This window comes from Ascaphus truei, chromosome 9, assembly GCF_040206685.1.
Source record: "Ascaphus truei isolate aAscTru1 chromosome 9, aAscTru1.hap1, whole genome shotgun sequence".
NCBI lineage: Eukaryota > Metazoa > Chordata > Amphibia > Anura > Ascaphidae > Ascaphus > Ascaphus truei.
Genome location: NC_134491.1, coordinates 23,016,928 through 23,030,505, shown reverse-complemented (window position 1 = coordinate 23,030,505; position 13,578 = coordinate 23,016,928). Strand labels below are relative to the sequence as shown.

The 13,578-nt window shown below is 48.9% G+C and overlaps 1 protein-coding gene across 2 annotated transcripts in view; it reads right to left on the bottom strand.

Annotated features, from left to right (window-relative positions):
• NID2 (nidogen 2) overlaps positions 1–13,578 on the bottom strand; it is a 48,955-nt gene that overhangs the window by 14,979 nt on the left and 20,398 nt on the right. Inside the window, exons 10-13 of one of the 2 annotated variants that reach the window (XM_075613790.1) lie at positions 12,409–12,537; positions 4,396–4,536; positions 2,005–2,130; positions 662–904 (exon numbers count right to left, since the gene is read on the bottom strand). In XM_075613790.1, the coding sequence (XP_075469905.1) occupies positions 662–904; positions 2,005–2,130; positions 4,396–4,536; positions 12,409–12,537 (639 nt within the window). Of the gene's footprint in view, positions 1–661; positions 908–2,004; positions 2,131–4,395; positions 4,537–12,408; positions 12,538–13,578 lie in introns of both variants that reach the window. The other variant, XM_075613789.1, reaches the window with a different exon arrangement.

Here is a 13,578-nt window from a genome sequence, read left to right as displayed (position 1 = left end):
GAATTCCAAGCAGCCATCAGTGGAGGGCTATGGCCATCAAAAGAGAGAGGTTGGACAGCTCTGCCGTGTATAAAGAGGTTTATCGAAATGTTACATTAAAATAGTATCCCCTTTAGTGTAGAGGAGCAGGAATGTATCCCCTTTGCTGCTAGAAGCAAGCGGATTATCGATTTCTAAATCAAGGCGTGTCCATGGGTCATTGGTCACAAGACATGTGAGAAGAGATGGCTGGGCTCGATGACTACATTAATAAGTCATTCATGGGATGTTCTCCGGACACCACATTTGCCCAGTTCTCCTTGGGTAGCTGGAGCTTTGGTAGAAGCAGAATACGTCTTACAATGGATTTGCGGACTCAACTCGACCCATTTTGTAATAGAGCTGAGAAAAGATGGCGGGAGATTCCAAGACAAAGTCTGCACATATGCTCTGGTTATAATCAGGCAGAACAATGGTTTTTGGCATGGCGATCCAAAACATGAAGAATGGGAAAGTATTTCAGCACAGTCAGACCACAAAGTTAATTGCCTATTCTTAGTAAGTATATACTGTATAAATGTACCATTACGTACATTGTAGCCAGAAACGCACGCAGACTGTAGAATGTAATTACACTGCCATTATCCCAACATAAGCTTATTATAGTTGTACAGAGACTTACCTGGAGCTCCACACCGTGGGGGGTTGCTACCAGGTGGTGTCCTTGTTCCATCAATCTCTTCACCATTTCTGTGGACACACCAACAGTAGCCTGTACTACCGTGGCATTGCAGAGGAGTGTAGTTGCCCTGACCATCACATTGAGGTACATGGGATCCTATCTGTGGACGAGGACCTTGGGGTCCCAGCGCTCCAAGCAGATGCTTGCGCATCTCTAAGCACGGGGTCCTCGGGGGCGTATTGTCTGCTAAGACAGCAAGTGGAGAAATCAATTAATCTAAGTAATGTTCCTGCATTGTCAGTCACTATAAAACATGCTTCGATTAAAGCTGCAGACCAAGCAATATCCTACATGTGGGTTTTTTATAAATCAGTTCTGTACTGTGAGAAAATAGTTGTTGCATTTTCTTTTTTAAAACATCTCTGAATTATATTTTTTATGAATTATAATGTAATAAGCAGTTTTTGTTTCTATAGCAACCGTTTACAAAGTCACATCCCCCGCCTCTTCCGAAACAGGCTCTGGCACACCCCTTTTTGAGCCCGGCCCTCTCTCCAGCAGTGCACCAAGTGTATCTAGTGACTGCCTGGTCACATGATCTTCCCCACAGAACGTTACATATTTGGTCCGCTTCTGCTGCACTAACAGCCATTTAGTGAACCCCCGAGCCGAATCTTCGCCGATCGATCACAGGAGAACGGATCGATCGGCAACTTAGCTAATTACTTATAATTGTGTGGATTGTATTGATGCACATATTACAGGAGCGGGAAAGCAGCTTCGACCGCTGCTTGAAGCCATCACTCTACAGAAATGCCACTAGGTAATGGTGCATTTTGTATCTTCTCCCAAACAAGGGACAATTTGTCATTTCCATGCTAAACGCACTTTGACGCATATCAAACGTTAATTATTTTGCTCATTTTAATGAATGAAGTAATTTCTCCTGTTACTCTTTCCACTGCACCACAAATTCCTCACTGCTACAAATAGGACAAAATATAGCAAAGTGACCTAATGCGACTGACATAAGATACACGCCCATCACTTTAACCGTGTATACACAGTTTGAATGCACATCACATGTCCTTTATACTGGATCACCGTTATACACAAATCGGAGGGAACTCTAGAATACCTCTTCTTATTAACATCACGTACATGAGTTACAAGAGCCATCATTCTTATTTATTACAGTGTATCTGTGCTGTATCACTGATTAGAACGTTGCAGAACAGAGAAATTGATTCCAGATCTCAGTATTATCTCACACTTAAAATGAAGTGAAGATGAGGTCCACATGTTACATACAACATTAGTACTTCCTGCGTGTCCTTTCCTACCTTGGATTTGTGTGCACTGGAAACCATCTCCTTCATAACCATTATTACAGCGACAGGAGAATGAGCCCCGGGTGTTGCTACAAGAAGCATCTGGATGACATCTGTACTCAGCACATTCATCAACATCTGCAAAAGGAGAATAAAATAAAACAGGACTTACAGTGTACAACATGCAGTTCTGATCATAAACATACACGGAGAGTAATCTACACACTATTGTTGTATATTACAATATATAATACCTAAAGTAATTTCATTAAGATATCTCATGAGATGTGAACAGTGAAAAGAAGCCAACGGAAAAAGAATCAGATTGCTATGGCCATCATATCTACTTATAAGTCCAATACCTGCTAACTATATCTACTCAGCATTGATAGACATGTTGCATATCTACGTAGAGTTCCAAAATCAATGTTGGAATGACTCCTAACTTTCTATCAAATCTAGAAATCTTGGTGGAACTGGGCGGGTTGTCTGGAGACTCCTTCTCCATTTTCTCAAAGTGTCAGTAACAATCATATTAATAATAATATATTTTTTTCTTATATAGCAAGGAGATTACAATAATATAGTGTACAGGCATACCCCGGTTTAAGTACACTCACTTTAAGTACACTCGCGAGTAAGTACATGTCGCCCAATAGGCAAACGGCAGTTCACGCATGCGCCAGTCAGCACATCCTGAACAGCAATACCGTCTCCCTACCTGTACCGAAGCAGTGCGCAAGCGGGGAGACTATAGAGCCTGTTACAAATGTGTTATTTACATCAGTTATGCACGTATATGACGATTGCAGTACAGTACATGCATCGATAAGTGGGAAAAAGGTAGTGCTTCACTTTAAGTACATTTTCGCTTTACATACATGCTCCGGTCCCATTGTGTACGCTAATGTGGGGTATGCCTGTACTCAGAACCAAGAACATTGTTAAAATTACCATTTGTACAGTAAGAACACGTGAACATGTAGTGATTCTTAAAATGCTCTGTTAATATCAACATGTGATTCATTCTCCACAAATATAAAAACATACGTCAGGTATTTTTATCGGCAGTAACACACTTCTATTGAAAAAAAATAAAATAAAAAGCTGATCTAGATCTATTTGTGCTTCCAAACATTCAAGTTTTATCTAGAGATTTTAAGGAGTACCAAATAAAGGCCAAAATCAATAAACAATGTTTAATTATCTTCGGTCTGCTAATTACAATTATATAATGAGATTACACAAAATATAAGTGGTGATAGGCAATTTGTACATACGCGGTTTTATAAACCCTCCTCCACATAATTGAGGTCCTACATACAAGTTATTAAAGGTAAGGGAGCATTTACAAAAAGATTTAAAAATACTTGTTTGTATACAGTATTATATTATTATATTATTGCACCGCCTCCTCCCACATCTACCCCCACCCTCCTCCCACATCTACTCCCCCATCTCTCACATCTACCCCCCACCCTCCCCCACATCTCCCACATCTTCCCCCCCACCCCCCCTGAGTTTTGAAGAAGATGAGTTACATTACCACAAGGGTATTAAATATGATACTGTCGGTAACAGGGTTTCAGCGTGAGACTGAAATAACGCGTTGTGATCTACAAATCTAAAGAAAAATTCACTGGAAATGTGAGAAATGACCATGTGGCCCAGATATTGTGTCACTGCATGGTCACTAACATGCTCACTGCCAGATGAGCAAGTAATACATTAGAGAGCACTGTAGGCTCCATTGAAAGCGAAGTTGTATTGCATTGTATGTATCTTTATTTATACAGCGCCGTTAATGTTCATAGCGCTTCACAGCAGTAATACACATGTAATCATATAAATAACAAATAATATAAATAACAGGTCATGGGAATAAGTGCTTCAGACATAAACGTAACATTAAGGAAGAGGACTCCCTGCTCCGAGGAGCTTACCATCTAATAGGTAGGTAGGGAGAACGTACAGAGACAGTAGGAGGGAGTTCTGGTAAGTGCGTCTGCAGGGGGCCAAGATTTATGTATCATGTGTTCAGAATATCCACAGTGCTATTCATATGCTTCTTTAAGCAAGTGTGTCTTAAGGTGGGTCTTAAAGGTGGATAGAGAGGGTGCTAGTCGGGTACTGAGGGGAAGGGCATTCCAGAGGGGTGGGGCAGTCAGTGAAAAGGGTTTAAGGCGGGAGAGAGCTTTGGATACAAAGGGGGTAGAGAGAAGACATCCTTGAGCAGAACGCAAGAGTCGGGATCGTGCATAGCGAGAAATTAGGGCTGAGATGTAAGGAGGGGCAGAAGAGTGTAAAGCTTTAAAAGTGAGGAGGAGAATGGAGTGTGAGATGCGGGAAGTTGATGCATTAGTACTATGTATTGTAGACATGTTAGTGGTAACAGGTCCTTACCAATGCAGTTTTGCCCACTTTTAACGAAGCCAGCAAGGCATTCACATGTGAACAGCCCGTCTCCGCGAGGAATACAGCGAGATGTTTCTCCGTTACACGTGTGGCTGCCGTGTTCACAAGGGTCGACTGGTGGATTCGCCACTACACAAAGAAAACAAAATGATAAATCAGAATAGTCCCAGGCCCGTCCCTAGGGTATGTGTCACCCTCCCCCCCCACCCCAACATTTCCTCAAACAAATGTTTTACCACATTTTTTTCCCTCCTAGGTAGGAAGCAGGGGGTCTTCACAGCTGAACACCATTAATATTAATTTCAGCTCCTGGGACCCCCTGCTTCCCGAGATACCGGCACCCCCTAAGGAGGTGAGTATCTCATGCTCAGGTTTAAAGCCCTGTGCCAATAGGAAGCAGTGACATCATAGGGGCAGCAGGTCTCAGGGGGGGGGGGGGGGGGGGGAAGAGAGAGAGAGAGAGAGAGAGAGAGAGAGCACACAAACAGGCGCACACATAGTGTATTAACATATAAAAATATGTATTTTAAGGAACATGAACTCATTCAAATGCCCACTCACATAGGTAGTATAAAAACAAGCGTGTATGAGATTAGATCTCAATCGCCAACGACGCGGTCCTCTCAGCACACCACGAGATCCCGGCGTTCTCCTGCGTCGCTCCTCCATGTGAACCGGAGGTGGAACCTTCTCCCTTGAGCACCCAGCAAAGATGTTCCTCCGGATACAAGTGATTCAAGAGACCCCCTGATGAAGTCATTTGATGACGAAACGCATAGGGCGTGGTCTAACTGTGTGGCTGACACTCCCTTAGTGGATACCATAGAGGTTGTGTATGAGCGCCTGAGTCGCCTCACGATTCAGATTGAACGCATTTATATTGGCATGCATGGACTCTTGAATCACTTGTATCCGGAGGAACATCTTTGCTGGGTGCTCAAGGGAGAAGGTCCGGAGAACGCCGGGATCTCGTGGTGCGCTGAGAGGACCGCGTTGTTGGCGGTGGAGATCTAATCTCATACACGCTTGTTTTTATTCTACCTATGTGAGTGGGCATTTGAATGAGTTCATGTTCCTTAAAATACATATTTTTATACGTTAATACACTAGGTGTGCGCCTGTTTGTTTTCTTTTCACTACAGATTTTTGTCAGGGATCGGTGATCCCTTATTCGGGCTGCAGACGCCTCGGTGGATTACATTTTGGAACTGGACTGTACTCTTCTATTGGTTTTTTAAAGATACATTTTTTAATTCTACACTTGTTCTAATATTTTATTTTTTATGTTTATTTTTATTAAATATATGAGTTATAATTTTTAGATCATTTTTAGATGATTTAATATATGTATTATAGGGACTAGAGGTTATATTCACACATGTTATCTTGTATTAACCCTTTATTGTCCTGACAGGTATATAATCAATTAGCCTATATTTAGCTAGTTCTCTATGTTTATATCAGCTTTATATTCAGGGTATTTAACAGGCGCTACTTCATAGGTTTTTTTTTGTTATATATATATATATATATATATATATATACACATGTAGAGGTATCAGTACCGTGTTAGCCGAGCTTCAATAATCAAAAAATAAATAGACGATACCGTTCTGTGGCTAACGAAATGCTTTTATTTGTGCGAGCTTTCGAGATACACTGATCTCTTCTTCCGGAACATCGCCGGAAGAAGAGATCAGTGTATCTCGAAAGCTCGCACAAATAAAAGCATTTCGTTAGCCACAGAATGGTATCATCTATTTATTTTTTGATTATATATATATACAGTGCTCGACAAATAATAATAACCACTAGCCCATGGCGAGTGGATTTAGGCCGCTGGCGACCCGTGCTGCAGCTCTATCAATTACCCTGCTCGCGCCAACATTTTCAAATTTTTTTTTTTTTTTAATAAATAAATAATGCCTCTCCCTGATTTGTCTGACGCGGGGAAGAGGGCCGGCTGGCAGCTCTGGGTCAGCCTCTCTCTCCCCCCTCCCCTGCCCCCGATCGCTGCCAGGGGCTCTGACTTCTGTCCCCATGGATGCAGCCGGTGGGGGCACGCGCGCTAGCAAAGTTTAGCTGCTAGATCCAGCCCGTCCCCTTCCGGCCACGTTTCCCATCGGGGAGGATGTCCCCCGCATGCCCCCACAGACTCAATTTCCCCCCCAATGCCCCCGCAGGCCCCTCGATGTTCCCCGCAGGCCCCCCAATGTCACCCGCAGACCTCGATGTCGCCCGCAGGCCCCAGATACCCACCTTCCTCTGGTGAGTGGGACTCCCGGCTCCGCTTCTTGTAGTGTCTGTGTGTGTGTGTGTGTGTGTTCGTTCCGTTCCTTGTAGTGTGTGTGTGTGTGTGTGTGTGTGTGTGTGTTCGTTCCGTTCCTTGTAGTGTGTGTGTGTGTGTGTGTGTGTGTGTGTGTGTGTGTGTGTGTGTGTGTGTTAGTGAGCTGGGGCTGCAATTCCACGGGAGGCTGATCAGGTACCGGGGGAAGGGGGGACGCTCACGCACACTCACACCATCCCCTGCAGAGCTGGGGCCGCTATTCCGGGAGGCTGCAGTGGGCCGGGGGGGACTCACACTACCCACTACCCACTGCAGAGCTGGAGCGGGAGGCTGCGGTGGACTGGCGCCGCCAGCGCCATGTCGGGCTGCCGGGTCCCAGATCTATTCCCCCCTGCAGCAGGCGCCTCGCTCCGTTCTTGCTGCGGCCTCCCGTTTAGGCCCCGCGGGGCGGTCGACGTGCAGGGTGAGTGAACGGAGGTAAGGGGGGGTGGTGAACAGAGATGGAGGGGGGGTGTACAGAGGTGGAGGGGGGGGTGAACAGAGGTGGAGGGGGGGTGTGAACAGAGGTGGAGGCGGGGGGTGAACGGACGTAGGGGGGGAACAGATGCAAGGGGGAGACAGGCTGGACTGGGGAGAGAGCAGAGAGAGAGAGACTGGGGGGGAGAGGAGAGAGACAGGCTGGGGGGGCTGAATGCTCACAGGCAGTCAGTCACCCATCCAGTCACCCAGTCACCAAGTCACCCACCCAGTCACCCAAGGTCACCCACCCACCCACCCACCCAGTCACCCAAGGTCACCCACCCACCCAGTCACCCACCCACCCAGTCACCCAGTCACCCAGTCAGTCAGTCACCCAGTCAGTCAGTCAGTCACCCAGTCAGTCAGTCACCCACCCAGTCAGTCACCCAGTCAGTAGGTCAGTCACCCAACCAAGGTCAGTCACCCACACAGTCAGTCACCCACCCAGTCAGTCAGTCAGTCACCCACCCAAGTCAGTCAGTCAGTCACCCACCCACCCAGTCAGTGAGTCAGTCACCCGTCCACCCACCCAGTCAGTCAGTCAAGTCAGTCAGTCACCCACCCACCCACCCACCCACCCACCCAGTCAGTCAGTCAGCCAAAGTCACCCAACCCACCCAGTCAGTCAGTCAGTCAGTCACCCACCCACCCAGTCACCTACCTACCCACCCACCCTGTCAGTCACCTACCCACCCACCCAGTCAGTCACCTACCCACCCACCCAGTCAGTCACCTACCCAAGTCACCCCCCCACCCAGTCAGTCATAAAGTCAGTCATACCCTCCTCCCCCACCCAGTCAGTCAAAAGTCAGTCATCCCACCCATTGCCCCATCGCCAAGTCACCCCACCCAGTCAGACAGTCAGTAATCCCCACCCAGTCAGACACCCGTCACCCCACCCAATCACCCAGTCAGTCACCCCACACCCCCAATCACCCCACCCAGTCAACCCATCCCCCCAAAGTAACCCTCTCTCCGTCTCTCACCCTCTCTCCGTCTCTCACCCTCTCTCCGTCTCTCATCCTCTCTCCGTCTCACCCTCTCTCCGTCTCTCACACTCTCTCACCGTCTCTCTCACCCTCTCTCCGTCTCTCACCCTCTCTCCGTCTCTCACCTTCTCTCCGTCTCTCACCCTCTCTCTCCGTATCTCACCCTCTCTCTCTCCGTCTCTCACCCTCTCTCCGTCTCTCACCCTCTCTCCGTCTCTCACCTCTCTCCGTCTCTCACCCTCTCTCCCGTCTCTCTCACCCTCTTTCCGTCTCTCCCTCCTACTCTCTCTCCGTCTCTCTCTCCGTCTCTCTCCGTCTCTCACCCTCTCTCACCGTCTTTCTCACCCTCTCTCTCCGTCTCTCTCACGCTCTCTCCGTCTCTCTCTCCGTCTCTCTCACCCTCTCCCTGTCTCACCCTCTCCCTGTCTCACCCTCTCCCTGTCTCACCCTCTCCCTGTCTCACCCTCTCCCTGTCTCACCCTCTCTCTGTCTCACCCTCTCTGTGTCTCACCCTTTCTGTGTCTCACCCTCTCTGTGTCTCACCCTCTCTGTGTCTCACCCTCTCTCTGTCTCACCCACTCTCTGTCTCACCCACTCTCTGTCTCACCCTCTCTGTGTCTCACCATCTCTGTGTCTCACCCTCTCTGTGTCTCACCCTCTCTGTGTCTCACCTTCTCTCTGTCTCACCCTCTCTCTGTCTCACCCTCTCTCTGTCTCACCCTCTCTCTGTCTCACCCTCTCTCTGTCTCACCCTCTCTCTGTCTCACAATCTGGATCTAGATATTTTATTTACCCTGTATATCTTAACTGCCCTATACTACACCAAAATAACTTATACTGCTTTCTTCCAGATCTGACTCAAGCTTTACACAGAAGACATCGGAATCCCCCGTAACCCAGAAGACAGGTAGGGAACACCTCCCCTCCAATGTATAACATTGCGGGAATGAGGTACCTGGACATTGAGGGTCTGCGGATCAGGTAAGATCCCAGGCGGGATTGCTGCTTTAAATATTGTGAAGCGGGGCATCCAGGCACTAGTTAAGGGGTGCAGGAAACTAGTCATTCACATCTGGCTTTTTTTTCTAGATTCGACATTTATACACACACACACAAGGACTAATTGTAGTATAATGTAATACAATAAATAAACTTATGTCAAAAACGAATGTTCTTACTAGGAATTTATTCAATTTATTTAATTTATAGTTTTTTTAAATGCGGGGCTGGGGGCGGGATTAGGGGCGGGGTTGGGGGCGGGATTAGGGGTGGGGTTTGGGGCGGGACTAGAGGCGGGGTTGGGGCGGGGCTAGGTGGCGAGTAGATTTTTTGGTTCGGCGAGTAGATTTTTGGGTGATTTGTCAAGCACTGTATATGTATATACATATATATATATATATATATATATACACACAGTGGTTGACAAATCACCCAAAAATCTACTCGCCGACCCAAAAAATCTACTCGCCACCTAGTCCTGCCCCCAATCCCATCAAGGTTCGGGAGGCCATGAGGAGGTTGCCACGGGGTCAAATCCAGTCGCCACGCGCCTGTAGGTGAATGGATTTGTTGAACACTGTATATATATATATATATATATATGTTTATATGTGTGTAGGATTGAAGCAGGGGGTCTTCAGAGCTGAACCGCATTAATGGCTCTGGGGACCTCCTGCTTCAATCCTACATATATTAAAATGAAAAGAAAGCAGCTGTGCTGTTACACTTTCCCTCTTTCCACCCCTAGGCGGCGCCTTACCCAAGGTATGCCCAGGGACGGCTTGTGACACAGACCTGCTTGATAGAGAGAAATCTTACTCTCCCCTTCGGTATTCAATCCATCCATTGCTTTATTATGCGCACTACACAACTGAATTAAACAGTAAATATGCATGTTCGAGGGCAAAGGTGTTTTCCCTGCATATTATACTGTACTTACGATTCAATGTACGCCTACATGGAGGATATAGGCAAAAGCGCCATCAGTTCTAAAGACTAATGAATAAACAGCTGAGGAATAGAGCTGACACTGAAAGTCACATTCCAGAAATGAAATATACAATGGTGAGCCACAGCAAATGAACCTGCAGCCACTGATCTGTGAAAAACCACGTCCAGTTCCACGCTGCTAGACTATCCGAGATCTGAGGACACATGTATGTAGGCACATTGCACCACGGCTCACTATTGCATCTATAGAAATACATGTGTAGCCAGGTCTCCCCAGCACTCCAGCATCCCCCTCACCTGCCTGCCGATCGCGGGGGCCGCCGCGTCCAATGGCGGCTCCGTCCGGCGATGGAAGGGGAGAGGGCGGTCAGGTCCCGGCTCGGGGGTTGCCGGGGACGCGTGCGGCCGGTTGCCAAGGCCGCACACGTGTCTCAGGGCTCCCGGCGCTCCCGGAGCCGGGCGGATAGGGCGCCGCCATTGCGCTTCAGTTCGCGCATGCGCAGTAGGTCCCCCCGGCGGCCCAGATAGCTCGCGCATGTGCAGGGAGGCTGCGAGAGGCAGGGAACAGTTGCGTGAGGGCAGGGAAGGCGCAGGAGAGTCGCGCGAGAGTAGGGATAGCTAGTGAGAGGTTGCGGCGGCCATTAGGAGTTAGTGTAGGCAGAGGGAAGGAGCGCACGCGGCCCCAATGTTATTGTAAGTGCCCCGGGACTACAATTCCCATAGTGCCTAGCGAGGGAGGCACCAGGTGCCTCCTAGGAGCCAATAGGGCTGCAGGACTGCCCTGGATAGATTGGATACATGTCGCGGGCAGAGAGCTGCGTAGTCAGTCAGAGCAAAGTCAGAGGAAGGAGCAGACAAGGGAAGGAGGTAGGGTGCAGGAGAGAGGGACTCCCCTGTATTAGGACAGCACCCCCTTGGTCCAAGATAGCTCTGAGTTACCCTATGATAGGAGTGTTGCCAGGGACTGCCCTAGAGTAAGGGACCCTGTCACTCCAGTAGTTGGAAGTCAGTCAGTTAAGTGAGTTGGAGTCAGGGAGCTGTAGGGAAGGAAGGGTGCGGGGAGCGAGTGCAGCTTCTGCCCCATATAGGTACCTACACCCCAGGGAGGCCCCAACTCCCCACTAGTTGGGTGGGTAACTGCTTAGGGAGGCCCAAGATAGGGACGCTGCCCTTAGTATAGAGTGCTGCCTTGTCAGAGTCACAGCGGGCAGTGCTGTGAGGTCTGACAGGCAGGCACAGTGTTGCGCAGCACGTTGGCTGTTAGAGTTAGTGAGGCTTAGGGACGAGGGTAGTTAGGGGAGTGGGACAGGTCCTAACCCTTTAGGCCCATAGGAGTTTCCCAAGCCATCACAGGTTGCTGTATTATAGGGACGGCCTATAGTGCAGCACGTGTCCCTTATATAGGTAGGGACACAGAGAAGTATTGCTGTTCCCGTGAAGCGGTTGGACCCACGTTGGGGTCCACAGAGACTGTTCCGGAGTGGGACCGCTCTAGCGGTTCACGTACAAGGAGTGCGGTTGGAGGATCAGAAGGAGGCATCGCCCGACTGATCCTTTGAGAAGAGTATTGCGGACCCGAGCACCGGAGTGCTCGGCAGGTATTATACCATCATATGTGCACCAACAGGCCTAGAGGTTCTTAGTGACTGCGCAGTCACCCATTGACTATCTCTGTAGGAGTACGGGACATTGGGTGGGGTTCTTGGGACACTGGGTGGGATCACCTAGTGTTTGGGGAATCGTCCTGCGAGACGTCACTGTTAGTGTCTCCGCGTGAGAGGGACACAGGTTATTATTATTTGTTAGTAAAGTCATTAGTTATATAATCACTGTGTGTGTGGTTTCTGAGTGGGTTCCTGTGTTAGGGTCATTCTACATTCCCATAGAATCCTACATAGGTGGAGGCGCTGAAAGAAGATACGTTCCAGAGGATTCACCCCAGGCTCTCACTAGCGGAGGCTCAGACCTCCTGTGAGCCTGCAGGTATACGCACCACACCGGTAACACCGCATGTTCTACTCACCCACACTATATATGCGATTGGGTGGGGTGGAATACCCGTTACACATGTATTTAAAAATAATAATAAATGGTAATGCCGCCACAAGCTCTGCTCTTTGCTGTACCTTGTACATCGGGCATTTGTTCTGTGTCACTTTTTTTTTTACCCACCACAATGTAATGGGTTAAAATATGAGACCCCCCCACCCCCCCTCCAAAAAAACATACAAGTAGGCACAGATGCAGAGCACTTACACACACAGTGGTGTCCATCGCCGGAAAACTTGTACCCATCCCGGCACTCGCACCTGTAGCTTCCAGGAAGGTTGATGCACACGGTGTTCTGGCCACATCTGGTGGATCCCACTTCACATTCATTCATATCTGGAAGGAAATAACAGCCAATCAGAAATCAGGTCAAAACTTCGGGGCTTCTCCACTTAGCTACTTGGTTCCACCATGAGCGGTACAGCCAATGAGGCACGTGGTATTGCCACGTGCTGTATATACACTGTGGCTTTGTTAATAAGTCTGCCAGTCACAAAACAATTTGACTCACCTAACTACCGTATGCATTTACTTCTACATGTTAAATGAAAGGAGGCCTGATAAATCTCTGAGTCGCCGCAGTGCTGCGACGGTCGGCAGTGCTGTTTACAATAAGCTACAGGCTCCAAGAGCACTAACTGAATAACATGTTGTTTATATGTGTTCGCCTTAACCCAGGGGTCGGCAAAATACAGCCTGCGGTGTCACATCCTTCCCACTGAACCATTGCCGCCCGCCCTCTCTGAACGCAGCTGCAAGAGCGGCAGCAGCAGGTGCAGGGGAGAGAGAGAGTGGAGGCAGCCCGCCCAGGTGGGGACTAACATGGAAGCAAGGCCCCACCGGACGTTCAGTAAACTTCCGTATTCACTACGTGGTTGTGCTCCATCCATGGGCGCCCGGAGGGGAGCATGTGGGGGAGAAGCTGGTCAGGAGGGGACCATTTGGGGGAGAAGCTGGTGAGGAGGGGAGAATGTTGGGGAGGAGCTGATGAGGAAGGGAGCATGTGGAGGAGAAGTTGGAGAGGAGGGGAGCATGTGGGGAAGAAGCTGGAGAGGAGGGGAGCGTGAGGGGGAGAAGCTGGTGAGGAAGTGAGAATGTGGGGGAGAAGCTGGTGAGGAAGGGAGAATGTGGGTGAGAAGCTGGTGAGGAGGGGAGCATGTGGGGGAGAAGCTGGAGAGGAGCATGTGGGGGAGAAGCAGGAGAGGAGGGGAGAATGTTGGGGAGGAGCTGATGAGGAGGGGAGCATGTGGAGGAGAAGCTGGAGAGGAGGGGAGCATGTGGGGGAGAAGCTGGTGAAGAAGGGAGCATGTGGGGGAGAAGCTGGAGAGGAGCATGTGGGGAGAAGCTGGTGAGTAGGGGAGAATGTTGGGGAGAAGC